Below are 19566 nucleotides of genomic sequence, written 5' to 3' on the forward strand. Positions count from 1 at the left end.
TCATCCCGTTCCTCGGGATCCATCAGGAGATGATCCCGTAATAACGCCTCGAACTGACGCTTAAGCTTCGACATTTCGTAGAAGCGTTGCTCTTCCAGACTTCTGCGCTTGCACCATTTCCGAGAAGAACCTCCATGACTCTTAACCTGGAAAGTCAAATGAACTAGATGGTTTTCTCTTTCATAGGCCATAATTTAATTTTTGACAATTCCAAGAAATGAAAATACCGGCGCCAGTATCAAAATTAATTCAGTTTTCCGACCTTTGGTACTAATTGCAATTTACTGCTGTTTGACTTACTGACTGAACAACGGACGGAAGGACGGACGGAAGGCCTGCCTGCTTGCCTGACTGAGGGAGGGACGGTCGGACAGACAGACAGATGGACCTTTGCTACTAATTGACTGACTGACTGACTAGCCAACTGATTGATTGATTGATTGATTGATTGATTGATTGATTGATTGATTGATTGATTGATTGATTATCAAACGGACGAAGTTCGAGCCAGCAAGCGGCACAAAATAGCAAGCGACTCTATTAAAATTTACCCGAAGATCACTCGTTTAAAACTAACCTGTAGCCATTCATCATAGGCATTCAGTAGCGTAAACAGATCTCCATGGTCAGATTCTAGTGGCTGTCTTAGTGACGCCACAACCGAGTCATACCCCATCTTCTGCGTAAAAGGGGACTGGACGCTAAGAGCAGCAGCTATGATCATCACGGGCTCGATGACGTGAAACACTGAGCCAATCAGAAGCATCTTTCCTATGACGACATCAACAGGCAGTTGACCCAGCATCTGACCAATCGGAGTCAAGGTTTCATCATCAGTTAGCGCGCCTTGTTGTTTAAGAGTGTGAATTGAATTTTCAACGTTGGAGGCTGGGGGAGGCTCTATGAAGGGAAACTCGCGGATGCGATGAATGCCAAGGGCAACCATCTGTAGAATGATGGAGTCCAGAGGAACAAGCTGAATCTCAGGAGTGGTGTATTGCGAGAAGGCTTGGTAGTCACTCTCAGAATACAAACGAAAACACACACCAGGGCCCGTGCGACCTAGACATACAAACAAAACTATTGGCGAAAGGAAAATACAATATGACAACGACGAGAACGTTGAATGATTTGCCGTGATTGTCTTTACAAGTGGTGTGACCCGGAGTTATGTAAACACCATAAAAGGTTTGGTGGCAAACTAGCACAGAGAGTATAGCTTTTAAGCTTTCTTTTAGTACCTAGTTGTCTTGCATAAAGCGACTAACAACTGTTAGGTTTCCGCAACATTGGAGGCTACTCCATAGCAGGTTAGTCTGTATTTTGTCAGGTCGCACCAAGATTCGCCACTGGAGAAAGCACTGTCAGCGTACACTGCATTGCCTCAAAAAACAACACTGTAACTCCGAGCAGAGTTCTGATGTTTAAACTCTGGATCCGCAGTACAAAAGGCTTTAGACATCCTCGCCTTACACATGAATGTAATGACAGGGAAATCGCCGAGGAGAAACATTGTTGAACAACTGGTAAACATGGACATTGAGACTGAGTAACATCTCAAAACAGGTCGATTAGTTATAGCTTGCTTCACAGGCCGGCTTGGTCTACAAAAATTACCTGGTCTCCTATTGTGGTTGTCTGATTAGTGTAGTAAAATGAAATTCAAAGTCATATCACATCTGTCCAATCAAAGCGAATACAACAAAAGTAATAAACCAATCAGAACGATAACATGCAACGGACGCCAAGCGCGGAGAATAGGTCGCGCGTAAGCCAAGTCACAGATTTGATTTTCCTTCTGATTGGTTGCCAAACAAGCGCGTTCGTTCTGATTAGCTACAACACGTTCCACGAACCAGGTACTGTTCTAAACAACAACGTAAAACAACTGACGGATGAAAAGCAACTCACCGGCTCTTCCCTTGCGCTGTTCAGCACTGGCTTGACTAATCCAGAACTCACGTAGTCGCTGCATTTTAGCCTCAGGATCAAAGCTCATCTCTTTTACCTGAGGATATTGAAGGGCTCTTATTGGTAATAGACCATGTTTTATCGGGGCAAAGATTCCAACCCAAACCTTGTTAAGTTGATTTGGCTAACGTTTGTCAACAGATGAGATGTTTTTAAAGGGGCTAAGTCACGGTTTGCGCATCTTGAAAAGTTCAGTCTAAACTTTTCAAGTGCGTCGTTTGCAGTCCGTGTCAATCTTCTCCATCTTATGGCTTGGATTATGATATCGTTCTTTGTCTAGAAAGACTCTCAGTTTGATCGGTTCTGGTCGGGTGTGAGTTTTTCTTGAGCCTAGCTACAGTCTAATAACAGAGAAAATCAAAATATCTCAAAACAACGATGAAAGTAACATCGAGGAATTTTAAACAATTCATAGCGATACGTACCTTTCCTGAGTCCACAATGAATCTGATGCCGTCTATTGTGATGGAAGTCTCGGCGATATTTGTGGACACAACACATTTTCGAACGCCCTCAGGAGCCACGTCAAAAACCTAGCGAGAAAAAAAATCCACGCAATGAGAAACTTCAAGGTCTGTTTAACAGTTTACGCACGGTGCACCTTAATGAATCTCAGTCGTGGAGAGTCTTGCGGTCCTGAACAACACGATAATAAAGATTTTGACGGAATACAGTAGAACCGCGCCACACAACTAACTCGCTATTACGCCCATGTTCTTTTATACCGTAGAAAAGAGGACACCCAACTAATTTTGGTGTTCCACTGATGGTCGAATTAATGGCTTCCCACCATGGTACAAATTCAGTCAACTCTCTTGTAAGCGGACACCTTTGTGAATAGGCCACTTTCTGCTTGATAGTGAGACCCAGAGGACAAAAACAAAAGAAATGAATAAGCATGTCATTCAATTTCCTTTGTTTGTGTTCCCTAGGCCACACTGCCAAGCTGAATTTTAATATGTCGAAAATAGTCTCTTGGGAAAGGTGTCCGTCTGTAGAGCTGTCTGCTTACGAGAATTATTCTTATAAGCGGACACCAAAGAAGAATAGGGCGGATGTCCACTTACGGGAGAGTTAATTAGCGGGTGTTAATTACCTGTTTTATTCCGTGGCCAAAAATAGCAACCGAAACTCTTTATTGATGTCAACTGTTAAAACTTACGAGTGAGCGTAACCAAATGAAATATCCAATTTTCATTTTCATAAGTGTCTGCGTCCTCTCACGAGAGAGTGTCTGCTTACGGGAACATGTAAATACAGAGTTTGTCTGGGAGCTAAAGCGGGGAATTGAAAAAAAGTGTCTGTAAGAAGAGCTGTCCGCTTACGCGAGTGTCCGCTATCGTCACGCAATTCTAGAATGGAAGAGGATTGTGTAAAGACCAGGCCCCACTAGTTCGAAGGCTGGATAACGCTATCCACCGGATAAATCACTATTCAGTAGATAAGTGCTTACAAAAAAGCCCGCGCTATCCGCTGGATATGGATTTATCCGGTGGATAGCGTTATCCACCTTTCTAACAACCCAAGGCAGACCCGATTTGGTAGCCCGTTGGTGATCGGCTTAACGGGGTTCATTGTAACGGCTTCGAACAAGACTTGCCGAATGAGTGTTCTGTTAGAAACCTAGTGGAATACTAATACATGCAACTAGTTAACTAGACCGTGGCAGAATTAAACACATGAAAAGGTCAACCTTATCTTGTTCTTCCACTGACAAGGAACTGTGAAGCGGAAGTATGATCCATCGGCGAGACTGTTGCGCATACTCCTTAGCAGCATTAACAACCGCTGAGATTTCCGACATGCCACTGAGAAACATCAAAACATCTCCACGCTCTGATGACGAGTACTAAAAATTTAAAATCAATATCATTGTTAACTAAACTGTCAAAACAAAGCGGTCATTTTGTCTCCGCATTCGAGTTAACACGACAAAATGTGTTATATCTCATCCGTTTGTTACTTGTCAAGAGCAAACGTGCCCCTTTCGACAGGAAACACACAGCCTTTTAGTATTTTTATTTCGAAATCAATGTCGCGGAAGTAGATCCTTCGATAGCTCAGTTGGTAGAGCGGAGGACTGTAGAGTGTGTGAAGTCATCCTTAGGTCGCTGGTTCGAATCCGGCTCGAAGGAAGTTTTTCATTGCCACATTATTCTTCTTTTTTTTTTTAATTTCAAGCATGCGTTTTACTAGCAAAACAACTACCAAATTTTGGTTCTTAAAATTAAAGAAAGATGGATAAAGCCGTTGCCTTGCAATTTAGGCAACTGAACATTACATGTAGTTCCAACATATCTAGGAAAACAGAGTTGGGTGAACGGCAAGCTATCGAGTGAACGAGAGAAAGCACGGACTGGCGGACGTCGACAAACCTTGTGATCTATAAGCTGCATGATTCTGACGTAAGGAGTAGGGTCAAGTTTCTCCCATCGTCTTGAACTGCTCGAGAACTGTGGGAAAAAAAACAGGGACATAAATGTAAGGAATATACTGTTGATAGGTTCAACTGAACTAGTGAAAAGAGGATTTCTGCAAAAGATCCTGCCAAAATTCTGCAAATGGGAGCCACATCACGTTTCTTTCAAATCGTTCTTATCTTCAAATCAACAGAGACCAATTGCAAAAATACTTTCAACAAAAAACAGCAAATACATGAGCGACAATGAGCTTAACATTCGGGAACATTGAGAGGTAAGCGGAGAAAAGGAAGTTAGAAGAAAGCAAGCTAGCCACTTGGGGTCATAAGGCTCGTATACAATAAGCCGCTCGATGAACGTTGCCTTTTCTTCAAAAATACTGAAAACTCTCTCCAAATCAGTAGTCTCATGGTAGAAACTATCCTGACAGAAAATATTACGCTTTTCGGAAGCGGGGTAAGAGCGGTGGCGGGGTGGGCCGGGTTTCTTTGCTTGTCCTGCAGGCCTTTCTTCCTTCTATGTTTTTTTTTTTTACCCAAAATAAGGGGGAGGGGCGGGCTGCCCGGGCCCCTCCCCTAGATACGCCACTGGAGAGTGGGCGGAGAATGGGAAGAAAAATTGAAGTAATTCTCCTCCAACCTTCTCTCCTCCTGTTACGTCGTTAATAATTGCTAGGGTTATGGTGTATCCCACAATACAGTTCATACGACTTACCTCCACTTTCGGAGGCTGGTATCGAACTTCAATGGGATACAAACGACCTGGGATCTACAGAACAATTAAATAACAAATTTTCTACCTTTTCGTAGCGTGAAAATGTCTTAAAACTGAGCCCCGTCCACACTACGCCGGAAGAATTCTCGGAAGAACTCGTCCAAACTTGACCCGCCTGGATTAGCTCAGCTATCCGCGGGCATGTTATAATTGTAATTTTAATTTGATAACAAATAAAATGTATGTATGTTATTTCTCCGGTTAGGCCTACCGTCCACACTATTCCTTCACGAAAACGGAGATTTTCGAAAACGCTCTTTAAACCAGAGAAATTTTAAAACGCTGGCTTTTCGTTTTCGTGTGGACGGAAAACATTTTGAAAACGGAACTTTTCGAGAACGATGACGTCACGATAATCATGTGATTTCCCTGACCGAGGTTTCCTCAAACACAATCCAAAATGACCGCTGATTGTTGCGGTTTCAAACTTCTCCGGCGTAGTGTGGACGGAAAACATTTGATGCGTTTTCGGAGTAAAACCTCCGTCTCCAAATTCCTTCAGCATAGTGTGAACGGGGCCTGAGAGTTTCTTAATATGTCCGTTTTCTTTCCTAGTGTGGCACAGACAGTGTGGTTTTACAAAGGTGTCCAGATATCTACTGTCTAGTTATCGACTCGTTATCTGCGTTCGTCAATGGGCGCAGATAACGCGCAGAGTTACGTGCAAAGGAAAATCAGTAACAGCAAAATGTCTGCATACAATGTAGCTTGCGTATGCAGTAAAGAGTTGAGTGTGGTTCGACTTTTTACGCCGAAAAAATTCTTTAAAATTTTCTCTTATTTATTTTCACGCTCGTGAAACCATCAAAATTCACACCAGCTGACGGGCGGAAGAAAACGCGACATCTAACGCACTAGTCTCAACTCCTGATTGGTTGATAAAAGGTATCTGGACATCTTTTTAACCAATTAGCGGAGATAGTAACAACAAGCACAGGATTATCACGAACGAGCACTTTTCTATCGCGTCAAAAGACAGACACAAACCTGAATCACTGGCGCACCTGTGAAATAGCTCGCAAACAGACTAAAACAAAGAGAAACACGTAGTTAGTTATTAACTTGATGTTGATGAAGGTACATTAACTGCCATAACGAGTTAGTCAAGCCAACGTGTCCTGCGTTAGCGCTTGGTCAGAGCAAAGTGGAGGATTGTGGTTAGTGTGTGTGTGTTCAATAGTGAAACACGGAGGGAGCATGGCCATAGAAAAATACATGAATTAATTTGATAAATGAAGAAATAACGGGGAGGCACGGTGCCGAGTTGAAAGATGAATTTCTGTTCTAAATTATCACGACTTTCAGTGTTGCCTTGATGGAGAGAAATATCAAAAATAATCACGTTTCTTGGAGAATGGTCGGAGAGGGCAGCTCAACAGTTTCTTGAGAAACTAATACCTTTGTTCATAAAAAGCGAGAGTGATTAAAAAATAGTCACTCCATATCAGTTAGTCGTAATTTGACATAATCAAAGTAACCCCACCCACCACTCCCTCCCTCTTACAGTACCTGATGTTTATAGTGGCAGACATAAGAACCAGTTTGAGATCAGCGCGGGCCTGGACTAAGCCACGTAACACGCCCAGTAAAAAATCTCCATGAATATGCCTCTCGTGAACCTCATCTACCACGACGACACTGTACTGACTAAGGGTGGGGTCGGTGGATAATTGGCGCAGCAACAAGCCTGTAGGAAACGTTTGACATAAAAAATAGGTGCCATAGTCATGGGGGTCATTGGTGATGGGAAGATAAAACACCAAGGAAAAAGAAAGAGCATTTGACGAGGCAATCATACTGGAAATTTCTTAGAGCTATTCGACACTGGAAACATACCTTCTGTCAGGAACAAAATTCTCGTTCCCAGAGTTTTGCTGCTTTCAAATCGAATCTGTGATTGAAAAAGTTAGCTGTAAAAATGCTACATTTTCCACTCTCTCCACCCGCTCTCCACTCCCACATTTAAATGGTTACAAGAGAATTCTCAGGCAGCCTGACAAAAATAACTCTGGCAGTTTGGTCTGTAATGGGTTATAATCTCATCTGAGAAAGAAGAGATACAAGCACTTCTAGTTGGTTCATGCACACACAAGCATCAGCCTTTTCATGAACACTTTTGGAAGTGAAAATTCCAGGTCACATAAGAATGACATTACTCCAAGATATTATCAAGAAATACCACTAAGTAAATCAGAGTTATGTAGAAATGTTTAACAGACAAGACAATGATCAATTCCAATATTTTCCATTTTACCTGATAAGCTACTTGAGATCCATACTCATTCAGAGTTTCATAGCCGACTCTTTTAGCCAACGAGATACAAGCAATTCTCCGTGGTTGAGTGCAGGCAATCCGTATGAAGCCAGCATGTAATAGGTACTGAGGAACCTACAGTAACATAGGAAGAAGAAGTATAAAGTGATTAGCCAACAAGAAAAATCTAAAAGCACTTTAAACTTTTTACCTAGAAGTTTAAACTAACCAGCTGAAGGCTATCGAAATTGGCACTAAATGACAATTTTGTAATAACCTTGCAGTATCTGTAGGGATCTAAATCTATGATGTAAAATTTATCATGGATCTTCTGAATCAAAGATCTGTCAAAGATCCTATTACACTGTAACTAAGAAATACATTGTAATACATTGTCTTGTTTATTCCAATTCTACAAATTCTTGCTCAAAATTGGAAGTATTAAGCTCCAGCATTGACCATACATTACATGCAATTATGGAACTGGTAAAGTACAGAACAGTTCATTTAGTGGTCATGTACAGGTGTAGGAGAATTTTGCACCTTTAATTCATTAGCTGCTAAATAGAAGTTGTTTGTCTCAACCAGACTGAGAACTTTAGAGTTACTGTATTTCCACTGCTCTGTTGATGTGTTCAGTATCATAAAATGCAATAAATAAGAGAATCAACCAGTTTTGCAAACCACTGCATTGTACAACCAGTAGGGGGACATTTAGGATATGTGTCACTGCATATTATGTACATGTGTAAGTTAGAGTTACACTATTGTTTATATCAGGAAATAACTTTTATTAGTAGCCACTCAGTTGTGTTCTACTGGAAACCCACAAATCTGATAAATCATTGGTTCACTCATCATTTCTTATTAAACAATTAGATTATGAGCTCGAGGTTTCTATCACGCATAGAAATCAAGAGCAAATAATCTAATAGTTTTAGTATAAATCTACTAGTCGTTCAAAACTTTACTTAAATCTTCTTCACAGACACTTCGAAAATGCCAAGAAGCACACTGCACACACTTCTAAGCTACTGAGTATCAACAACAGAATAGACAGTGAGTAACATAGCCAATCAATGAATTGCATTTGTGATAGAATGCAGGGTTCTCATTAAGTGCCGACCGCTGGCTCAAGAACCAGCTACTTCCACTTCTGAGCCCCCTACTTTTCATGAAATAATCTGTGTTTAAGTTGTAAAGAGTAATGAAAATAAATAAAAATGTCTGCCATCAAAAGGGACAACCTCCTTCTAAGCCAGCAGCAGGCCTTGTTAAAAAGATGAAGAATGCAAAGTTTATTGGAGCACTGTATATTCTGGCAGAAGTTCTACCTGTTCTCTCCAGGCTGTCACTGGCATTTCAAACAAGCAATGTAAATTTTTCCCTTATTTGGCCACAGGTCAAAGCCACCAAACAGCATTTGAACAAAATTGTAGAGGAGGAGTCTCCACTAGAGAAGTTAAAAGGAAATGTGGACAGCTTTGAAAATCTTGGCTGTGATATCACATTCCCTCCGACTTTCAATGTTTGAACAAATGCAAGGGCTTTCACAGAAGTATCTGACAGCCCTAACAAAGAATTTAGAAGAAAGATTTGCATCCAGTTGTGATGTTATCAGTGCCCTCAGTATCTTTGATCCACTTAGTGTGCCAGAATATGAAGCATATGGTTTTCAAGAGTACAGAACTGCCCAGGTTAACATTTTGGCCAAACACTTTTTTCAAATTGAAACACAAGAAGTTCAAAAGCTGAAAACAGAGAAGCTTCTAACAGAGTGGTCACATATGAATTACCATGTGAATGATAACATCAAGAAGACTATAACAATAGAGTGAAGTCTGGGTCAAGAGAACCACAACAACATAATGGTTCTTTCTTCATCTACTTAAGGGCAAATCTTCCTTTGGTACATTCTTCCTTCTACTTCTTTACATAGCTGAAGTCATGGTCACTTTGCCAGTGAGTAATGCCTGACCAGAGAGGGGTGCCATTGTAGTAAAGAATGTTAAAACTCCGCTAAGAAGCAGGCTCCAAAATGAAATGCTACAAGCAATACCTGCTGTAGGCATTTATGGACCAGATGTCCAGAAGTGTTTGCCAGTCATAAAGGATGCAGCGAGTGCTTGGCTTCAAGCAAAGGAAAGAAGAAAACTACCAAAGGTACCAAAGAATGCCATCCCAGGGCCATCACTGGTTAGAGTCCAGACATCTGAGAAAAAAGAAATGGGAGTGCAGTGTGAGGAGACAATGGCTGTTCAGAATGGTACAGTGGCAGAAGAAGAAGGAGAGCAAGATGGAACTGAGGGAGATAACACTGATGTTGCTTTAGAAGCTCCTAATCTTCCATCAAAATCTTTAGATAGTGATAGTGACTCTGACTCAGCCTTTGGATCTGACGTGGAAGAGGAATGCTAGTTCACTGGCATCAAATGGTTAGTAAGTTCTGTATGGGCTTTTACTATCCATTGCAAAGTAGTTTCATTTTAAGATATCAGACAGTCTGAAAACTCTTTTGGAATGCAGTCAGATAAACTAAGATCAACACACACACAAATGGCAAAAAAAAAAGGTTTCATTTGCCCATAACACATTGCAATGCCAGTACAAAAATAACTGACACATAATTTAGGGAAAAACACATTTTTGGGAATGCCACTGAACCTTGACTGTCCTTGTCTCAGGACAGTAAAGGCTGTAGCTAGAGAGGGGTCATAGGGTCAGGATGGGGTGTATGTTTTCAATTTCAGTGCAGGATAAGGTTGAACATCAACAAAGTCCTTGTAATCCCTTAAAATTCTTGGCATTTAGGCCTTTTCCCAAATTTACTATTTTTGAGGAAATATATCCAAGAGAATGCATGAAATAGTATTTCAGAGCCTCTCAATTTCCAAATTTTCTGGGAGAGCATGCCCCCAGACCCCCCTAGGGGCTCGTGCCTTCAGCACGCAAAATTGGTGTCAACCGTCTACTTCATGAAGCAAGCCGTCTACTCTCTAAATTAATGAGAACCCTGGAATGCAAGTAGATTTATACTAATTGCTGATAGACAACAATCACTTGTGCACTACTCTTAGAAAGGAAATTTATTTTCAATTTCAGATTTAAAAATACAAAAAATAATTTGCCGGTTTTCGTGCTGTAATCCTTTAGAGTGTCTACCAATAAAAACAATTAACAGGATACTCACCCTCATTTCCTATGAGCAATAGTCATCTTGGCTACGCCTCCTTGACCATTCACTCATAGAAAACTGGGACTTGTAGTCTAATACATGTAATAATAATTGTTGAATAGCAGAATGTTACCATACCTGTGTTGATTTTCCACAGCCTGTATCTCCAGCAATAATCACCACCTGATTGTTACTTACTGCATCAACAATCTGTTCCCTGAAATGACTTATGGGAAGGTTTGCTTGATCCTTCTTTAACTTCACTAACTTGGAAAACTGTTAAGACAAGTAAGCGATATACATACATGTACATAAAATAAGATTTAACTCATCTAATTTTAAAATGCAGTGGCCTTAAAATAGTTAGTGCATTGCACTGCCCAGTGTCCTTAAACTATGTTCTAGGCAGGAACCACACATTTAAAGGATGTGTGTCCAAATGATGCATATTTATTTCACAGCATAATATCAATAGACGAACTGACATCAATAGACGTGCATGCATGCAAAGAAAGACCAGTCTGACAACCCACCGCTAGTGAATTCTGTAGATCACTTGCCCATCAGTCTCTTAGGGCAATTTTTAGGGACATTCACATCACAGATTGAAGCACCATTTACAATGTAAGAGATGAACTTTTGGGGGCCTAGTGAGAATGATTTTCAGGCTGGTACATCGTGGTTAAAGCTTTCAAAAGCCCCAAAATTTGTTGTTTGTTTTTTACATCCTAGTCTTGGTTACATAATGCTTTCATGGAAACTGGCATGAGATACATGACTGTATCCTACCCTATGCCAAGCATACAACTGTTAATAATTATTTGTGATGCCGAAAGCCTGAAAAATGATCAGCCTTAAAAAAATGTATCATACATACCTTTTGTTTTTGACAGAAATCAATATAATACAAAAGGATGGATTTGAATTCTAAAAACTCTTCCTTTGATAGCTCTCTAGAATGTCTTCGATGTTTCTTGTCAGAGAAGGAAAAAACTGAGGAAAAGAAAAACCATGAAAGGATCATGAGTTTATACTTTTTCTAGTGAAAAATGCAATGTGCAGACAATTTACAATGTTATCAACAATTTAAACTAAAAGCTTTTTTGGAGGAGCACTACATTATGTTGTCAAAATCTTCTGTTAGCCAACAAGTTTAAAAAGACCAGAAAAAGTGTCCATTATTTTAAAGAGAGTTCTTTGCTACGGAAGGTTAAAATTATCGTGTTTTTGAAGCCAGAACCATGAATAAGTATCTGTTCGAGAGTTGTGTCTCACATTACTGAGAGGGTCTAATATAGGTTTTTACAATCTCACATCCCGCAACTACATGTATGTTGGGCTCAGTCCTAGCACTCCATCCTATCTGAACATTTATCTCGATCATGCCTTGTTAGAGTGGTAGTTTTTCCATGAAATGTCCGTGAACTATAATTTTCTGTTTTTAATCGCACATCCTACCATCAATTTTAAAACTATCCCTCATCCCGCCTGTCAAGATGAACAAATACTGCTCCTGCCGAAGTATTCTTATCTTGCATCCTGCCATAAACATTTCCGTCATCCTGCATCCCTATCATTCTGCATCCCTCCAAGCCAATAATATTATTATACCCTGAACCAAGAGCTAACCTATAGTCTGTTAGCAAGGATTCAATTATGTGTTAATTCAGATAATTAAATTAATCAGATATATTAAAAAGAGAAGAAAAGATATATTTTAATACCTTTCTTTGCTCCAGTGGTGCCATACCCCATCACATCAGTTACATCCTTTGACAAAAGGGCAACATTTATCTTATACCTTCTATCATATGATAAAGGAAGACCTAGTTTGGAAGACGTTTTTTCTTTCCCGTCTTTATCTGTTTGGAAGAAAAATGTAGAAACAAAACAAAAATACAATTTCTTGTATGTGTACTTCAGGCAAGACCTCACACTTATTCTGTATGGTCACTCTGCACGTTTTTCTGTTTTCAGCCTGCAAGCCATACTTATGTAACAACATCACAAACTGCTGTAATTTGACAAACATTCGTACGTGCAGTCACTGTCAGTGGCTTCTTTCCTGAGAAGCAGATGGAGATCCTGGCATGCACAAGTATAGAAAGAATGCATATGCATGAATATTTACTAGCCCAGTCCCCTGGAAATTACTGGTTTTACAGGCTATGGCATTCCTAATTGGCAAATGAGCATAATATAGTCCTATTTGTGATTTTGTTTCCATATCTTTGCAATCTTTAAGTGAAATTCCCAATTTGAAAAATTTTCCCTTGACTGACCTCTTGACCTGCTTTGAATTTAAAAAATATACTTTTGATGTAGGTATAAATACAGATTGGCAGGTTTGATCGTGTGACATCCTGCCATTAAAAAGTTGAGACCTCATTCTGAACACCTAGTTTGACAAATATAGTTCGTCGGTTTAATACACTGACGAATGTATCCCACCTCTAGGATGCTTTTCCGCGTGCTTCTTGTTGAAGGCCTCATAACGCTCAAGAAAGAGCCAGAAGTCTTTGTAATCTTGACTTCCCCTGAATAAAAGAAGGTGTTATAGTGACACAAATGTCTCAGAGGACATAAGGCTACGGTGAAAGAAATACTGAATGCTGATTTTACACCTTTTAACTTGTACAAACCGTTTGATCAGATCACAGTCGCGAAAGAAAAGATCGTCTAAGGATGAGCGATGGTCTTCCCAAACTACACATCTTTCTCTTTCGTTGATGGGCGAATCTTCCTTCTCAAAGTGATGACGAGACCTCTTGCGGCTTTTTTCCATCTTCTTTCAAAATGTACGACTGAACTAGCGTTCTAAAACGTCCAGCAAACGACCCAGCAAACGCAAACTAAAATGGAGGTAACAAGGCCGCCAATCGACCGCCATATTGTTTATTTTGATTTACCGCTGACGTGTATTGCGGGCGCCTATTGGCGCCAAGCAAGATGGCCGGACTTGGGGATCTTGTTGCAGCTTGTCTAATAGGTATTTATTCTTCATTCTAGTTCATAAAATACCGGATTTTTCATATTAGACAATAAGTACCTTTATTGGGTTTCTCGTACTTCACCGATTGCAGAAAAAGACGTTGATGCCGAAGTGCTTTGGACGTGGTCTTATCCTACCATCAATGAAGCGCACCGTCAGGTCATCTTGAGGAAGTGCTGTCTGAAGACTGATAAAGACGAAATTATAGCGTTTTGTTTTGGCCAGTTTAACAAACAATGGTTTTACATTTACACATCAGAGGTTAAGAATTCGGATGCATTGAGCAAGGTGGGTTCCGAAACGATCACACTTATCTGAGTAAGTATTAGAAGAGAAACCATGCACGGCGGGTATTAAACTGTGGGCGCAGGTACATGGGGGAAGGGGAGGGAGAAGGAGGCTGGTGTTTGGTGAGGCAGCTACATATTCACCCAGGACAGTGCTGATGAGTGAGACATTGTGGTAGAATAAGTTTCACTTAAAAAGTGGAAATCTCTGTTTCTTTCTTTCTTTCTTTTTTTGGATGGACTCTCTTGTCTTTGATTAGTTACTGAAAGATGTCACTGTGTTGCACAGGGAATTCGTGACTTTCATCTCTCATCCTAAACAGGGTCTTAGAATAGAGGGTGTAGTCATACACAGGATAGGGTTTTTGAGTAATTTTTGTCCTAAACAGGGGCAAGGTTTCAAACCCTCAATGGCAGCCCTTTACCCATACATGGATCAAGTACCCCCCCCCCCCCTAGGTGTGTACCTAAGTGAAGGAGGAAACTTTTTTGTCACTGTGCAGTATTGATATTTAATATCACCATATCCCCATAATGTTTGGTTTATATTTTAGAACTATAATCATATTTGTTGTTGTATTTTCAAGGTCACTCATGTTGCTCTGACACTGATAACTAAGGTAAATATATAATCTCTGAACATGATAACCTTGATTTCAGTGGAATATTTCTGCCATTTAATGATCATATAGAGTTTTGCACTCCATTGTTAAAAACAAGGTTCCAGACATTATATTAGTGATCATGGATCAGTTATGCACACATGCTTGCATTGTACTTCATTTCACATGTAAAATTGGAATTTCAAAATAGTTATCAATGATGAAGTTTGCTCCCCATTTGCAAGGGGGGTATGTCATGAATTCATTTATTACATGTTACTACTAACAATAAATATATAATATTATATTTACAGAGAAACCTCTATTAAGTGAACACTTATCCTGGTCCTGAAATTAACGTCTTATATTTCCCTTTATAATGAACCCCTATCCAGCGGACACCTCTATTAAGCGGACAAGGACACTAGAATAAATTGTATTTGGCTAATTTCTATAAAATTTGTAAAAACCTCTATTACATGTAGGCAGACAGCGGACTGAATTAACAATGTGGCATTGGATTACGTCCTTGACATAGTCGATTAAATTTACCCGTATTATTGTTGCTGTATTGAAAGGGCATTGAATTATAACAAATTAAAGTTGCCAATGAAAGCTGATGAACTTAAACTCTGGATAGCTTCATTAACTACCTGGAACTTTATTACAGTTCAGAGGAAGCGTTAAATGTTAATTGTCAACAAGCATTGCTCAATTGTTACAAACCTTTATTAAGCGGACACCCTCTATTAAGCAGACACTTGGGAAAGGCCTGAGGGTGTCCGCTCAAGAGAGGTTTCATAGGATTGTATTTGTATTCATATTTCATTTTGTATTTTTATCTGATTTCTCTTGGCAGGATTTTTGTCCAGAGAAGTACAAAGGTCTCTGCAAGATTATGTGTAACAAGTTCATCAAAACAGGGGATGCCAGCGGCATGCTGGAGGCATACCTATCTGTGGTTACCAAAGGCTCTTGCCCTAATGATGATAATGGTTTGTTTTTAGTCAAGGACTTTGATCCTCGTCTGTCATATGTGGCCTCTCCTATTTCAGGCAAGTTGTTGATTTAGTTTTACTTGCAACTGTCATTAAATTGTTTTTCATCTCATTTTGTATTAGTTTGTTCGATTTAGTGTATTTTTATACACATACTAGACCAGGCTAATATTAATGATCTGACAATGGGTGTATGATGTGAGGCGTACCTGTAATTCATGAGTAAGAATACTTGGAAGTTGATAATATTAATAATTGATATTATCAATTTGATAATATCACAGTATTTTAGTGTATAGGTAATGAAATGGTGGGACCAAGCCTGTCCTGAGAATTGTGTTGTCCGTGTACATGTCTTCTAAGTTTCCATTATCCAGTTGATCTCCTATTTTGATGTAAATTCAGCCTTTCTTAAAATTTCATGAATTTAGTTTTTTGCTGTTAACAGATGTGATCAACATATTTGGAGTGGAAACAATTCTGATATACACTGCACTTCTGCTAAAGAAGAAAGTAGCTGTGTACAGTCCTAAAGTTGAAACTATTTTGGATATTTGTAGGTAAGTAATCATATGTACAGTTTGTATACAATTAACAATATTATTATTCCATGACTGCGCCTTGGATATTATGAGATGGTAGATAGCCAATAAGATGTATAATTAATGCCAGGTTGGCTATAGTCATCTTATATCCAACAAGCCCAAGTGGAATAATTGAAATTTAAAATAAAGTAGCGATAAAAATGCCCCCAAAAATTATGCTTACACTTAGTTACCTTATTTGTAGAGCATGGTATAATTTATTGCTCATTTACCATGATGGCTAAGCCAATGAAAACTCTTGAATTGAATTATCCAAGGATCCAGCTTTAAATAATATACTACATCATTCAGCAAATAACAGTTTTAATGACTCCCTGTGTGGTGGTGCAGTGGTATAATGGTTAGTGCAAGTTGAACTCTGGATCACGTTGTTTGAGCCATTTCCTGGGTCACTGTTACTCTCAGTCTGAGAGTCTCTCTCCACCCAGTTGTAAGAATACCAGCAAACTAGTGCTGGTGGTAAAGTACTGGCTCATCAATGCTGGTGTAACCCTACGATAGGTACAGTACATCGAACTGCTGTAAAGGTAAAGTCTGCATAGGAGCCAAGTGGTCCACCAGGCCAGAACTTATCCCGGTTTCTGTAGCATGAAGCAACTAGGGGCATTTCTATTCTCCCCTGGATGGGTTGCAAGTCCATCAGAGGAATACCCCAGCATTTTATTGCTCGGTACCCATTTACACACCTGGGTGGAGAGAGGCACTGTGAGAGTAAAGTCTTGCCCAAGAACACAACACAATGTCCCCTGCCAGGTTTGAACCCGAACCACTCGATCCAAAACGAGCACACTAACCATGAGCCCACCGCACCTCCCACATCAACCCTATGGTCCCATCTGAGGGGACAGTGGGGAAGATATTTCTAGTCTCCTATGGAAACCAAAGAAAAGTGCCACGCTGATGGGCCACTAGGCTAGAAAGTAGACTTAATCTTACCTTACCTATAAATTTGGACAGTGCAGGAATGAAAGTGGTGTTTGCAAAATCAAGCAGTGGGCTTTTCAAAACACAAGTTAGAGTTTTATTTATATGTAAGTTTGATTTAAAGAAAATTCTTACAAAATCTGGCCACTTGCCTCACCTGAGTAAAAACATCAATGTATGGATAATGGATCTAAGTGGCAATGTGTTTTGATGTTTATTTAGGGCATTACCTCTATTGGTTTGGCATCGTCAGAACTGGAACATTGTCCATCCCTATGTACATCTAGAGGAAGAGGAACTTGAGAGGCTTACAACAAGCATTACATACGTGGCTGGCTTCACTGATGCATCAGTTGAAAGCAGGACTGAGCTGTATGACCTGTTTGTTAATGGTAAGTGTTTGGAAGTCCCTGGCTATGTCCATTTACATTTATGTAATACCCGTTGAATCTTGGTTTGAGTATCTACAACTTTTAATTTTCTCATTTACATATATATATGTATCCTTATCTTTCAAAAGTAGTTGCTGTAAATCCTCGAATTATTACGCCCCCCTCAAATAAGTGCCCCCTTCGAATACCGGTAAGCGCCCCTCCTATCAGCCAAGATTTAAAATAAGTGCCCCCTTGAATAAGCGCCCCCCTCTCCAACCCCCATTTTGTGGACAAGTAATTAGACGACAAAGGATGTATAGTTTTTGTCATGTTCAATCACTCTGGTCCAGCTTTTTCCTACAATTTCTAGTTGCAGTTTGTGAACACGTTAAGTTTAGAAAAAAAAAATTACAAGTACCAACAGTGCTGCGATTTAAACTTTAAGATCAGCTTTTTATGTTGATAAAGAGCTTATGTTGTTGTTTACGCACAGATGATGTATTAAAAGATGATCATGTCAGGCCACGATTTGGGAAAAATTAAATGAGTGCCTCCCCCCTCGATTAAGCACCCCCCTCAAATAAGTGCCCCCTCCCCCCTCCCCGTCTTCTCCTAAATTTGAAATAAGTGCCCAGGTACTAATTCAAGGATTTCATCATTAATCCTTATTGCCCCCAGTGGGGCATGGGGGCGCAATTCAAGGATTTACAGTATGTAAATTTGCCATATATTGGATAACTGTCAACTGCACCCAACAGAGTAAGTTAGATCAGATATCCGGTGAAACCACTTCAGTTTTTGCCATGATCCCTTGGGGATAATAGGCTGGAACCACAAGCTATACATTGCTCTTCAGTCTCTTCAGTTTCCTTCACATCTGTTAAATAATTATTGTGTTAAAGGTAGGGTTTGCTAATGATTTGGTGGCAAAAAAAAACAAAACACTCAGAACTGAGTAAACACAAGGCAACATTCATTGGCTTAAATAAGAATGCAGGTATGTGCTTTGTATTAGGGACTGTGGGGGTGGGTGTATGTACTTTGCATTTGGAACTGAGGGGGTGGGTGTATGTGCTTTTCATTAGGGACTGAGGGGGTGGGTGTATGTACTTTGCATTAGGGACTGAGGGGGTGGGTGTATGTGCTTTCAGCATTGGGGACTGACAGGGTGGGTGTATGTGCTTTGCATTGGGGGGACTGAGGGGGGGTGGGTGTATGTGCTTTGCATTGGGGACTGAGGGGGTGGGTGTATGTGCTTTTCATTAGGGGCTGAGGAGGGTGGGTGTGTGTGCTTTGCATTAGGGGACTTAGGGGGTGGGTGTATGTGCATTGCATTAAGGACTGAGGGGGTGGGTGTATGTTCTATTCATTAGGGACTGAGGGGTTGGGTGTATGTAGTTTGCATTGGGGACTGAGGGGGTGGATGTATGTGCTTTGCATTGGGGACTGAGGGGGTGGGTGTATGTACTTTGCATTGAGGACTGAGGGGGTGGGTGTATGTACTTTGCATTGGGGACTGAGGGGGTGGGTGTATTTTCTTTGTATTGGGGGCTGAGGAGGGTGGGTGTATGTGATTTTCATTAGGGACTGAGGTGGGTGGGTGTATGTGCTTTTCATTAGGGACTGAGGGGGTGGGTGTATGTGCTTTGTATTGGGGACTGAGGAGGGTGGGTGTATGTACTTTTCATTAGGGACTGAGGAGGGTGGCTGTATGTGCTTTGTATTGGGGACTGAGGAGGGTGGGTGTATGTACTTTTCATTAGGGACTGAGGAGGGTGGCTGTATGTGCTTTGTATTGGGGACTGAGGAGGGTGGGTGTATGTGCTTTTCATTAGGGACTGAGGAGGGTGGGTGTATGTGCTTTTCATTAGGGACTGAGATGGGTGGGTGTATGTGCTTTGTATTGGGGACTGAGATGGGTGGGTGTATGTGCTTTTCATTAGGGACTGAGGAGGGTGGGTGTATGTGCTTTTCATTAGGGACTGAGGGGGTGGGTGTATGTGCTTTTCATTAGGGACTGAGGGGTGGGTGTATGTGCTTTGTATTATATATTGAGACTGAGGAGGGTGGGTGTATGTGCTTTTCATTAGGGACTGAGGTGGGTAGGTGTATGTGCTTTTCATCAGGGACTGAGGAGGGTGGGTGTATGTGCTTTTCATTGGGGACTGAGAGGTTGAGTGTATGTGCTTT

General features: G+C 40.6%; 2 protein-coding genes and 1 non-coding gene across 4 annotated transcripts in view; 2 read left to right on the plus strand and 1 right to left on the minus strand.

Moving 5' to 3' along the window:
• The window catches only part of LOC110061221 (putative ATP-dependent RNA helicase DHX34), a 16575-nt gene extending 3169 nt beyond the window's left edge, over positions 1-13406 (minus strand). The window contains exons 1-16 of the mRNA XM_020768054.2: positions 13237-13406; positions 13046-13131; positions 12319-12456; positions 11472-11587; positions 10733-10870; positions 7420-7554; positions 7002-7056; positions 6675-6852; positions 6153-6192; positions 5106-5159; positions 4347-4424; positions 3665-3820; positions 2397-2504; positions 1912-2008; positions 578-1062; positions 1-146 (exon numbers count right to left, since the gene is read on the minus strand). The exon at positions 1-146 is cut by the window's left edge and continues 3169 nt beyond it. Coding sequence (XP_020623713.1) covers positions 1-146; positions 578-1062; positions 1912-2008; positions 2397-2504; positions 3665-3820; positions 4347-4424; positions 5106-5159; positions 6153-6192; positions 6675-6852; positions 7002-7056; positions 7420-7554; positions 10733-10870; positions 11472-11587; positions 12319-12456; positions 13046-13131; positions 13237-13379 — 2153 coding nt within the window. The 5' untranslated portion in view covers positions 13380-13406. The remainder of the gene's footprint in view (positions 147-577; positions 1063-1911; positions 2009-2396; positions 2505-3664; positions 3821-4346; positions 4425-5105; positions 5160-6152; positions 6193-6674; positions 6853-7001; positions 7057-7419; positions 7555-10732; positions 10871-11471; positions 11588-12318; positions 12457-13045; positions 13132-13236) is intronic.
• Trnay-gua (transfer RNA tyrosine (anticodon GUA)) lies at positions 4021-4106 on the plus strand. The gene is given in 2 exon segments: positions 4021-4057; positions 4071-4106. It is a non-coding gene; the product is annotated as a tRNA-Tyr (tRNA).
• A 60-nt stretch (positions 13407-13466) lies between the features above and the next one.
• LOC110061223 (DENN domain-containing protein 10-like) overlaps positions 13467-19566 on the plus strand; it is a 36101-nt gene continuing 30001 nt past the window's right edge. For both annotated transcript variants that reach the window (XM_020768056.2, XM_089290286.1), the window contains exons 1-6: positions 13467-13583; positions 13678-13874; positions 14461-14493; positions 15335-15530; positions 15922-16033; positions 17225-17394. In XM_020768056.2, the coding sequence (XP_020623715.1) occupies positions 13544-13583; positions 13678-13874; positions 14461-14493; positions 15335-15530; positions 15922-16033; positions 17225-17394 (748 nt within the window). In that variant the 5' untranslated portion in view covers positions 13467-13543. The remainder of the gene's footprint in view (positions 13584-13677; positions 13875-14460; positions 14494-15334; positions 15531-15921; positions 16034-17224; positions 17395-19566) is intronic.

The sequence above is a fragment of the Orbicella faveolata genome, unplaced genomic scaffold (genome assembly GCF_042242905.1).
Source record: "Orbicella faveolata isolate gen_17 unplaced genomic scaffold, um_ofav_v1 contig_1, whole genome shotgun sequence".
In the NCBI taxonomy this organism is placed as follows: domain Eukaryota; kingdom Metazoa; phylum Cnidaria; class Anthozoa; order Scleractinia; family Merulinidae; genus Orbicella; species Orbicella faveolata.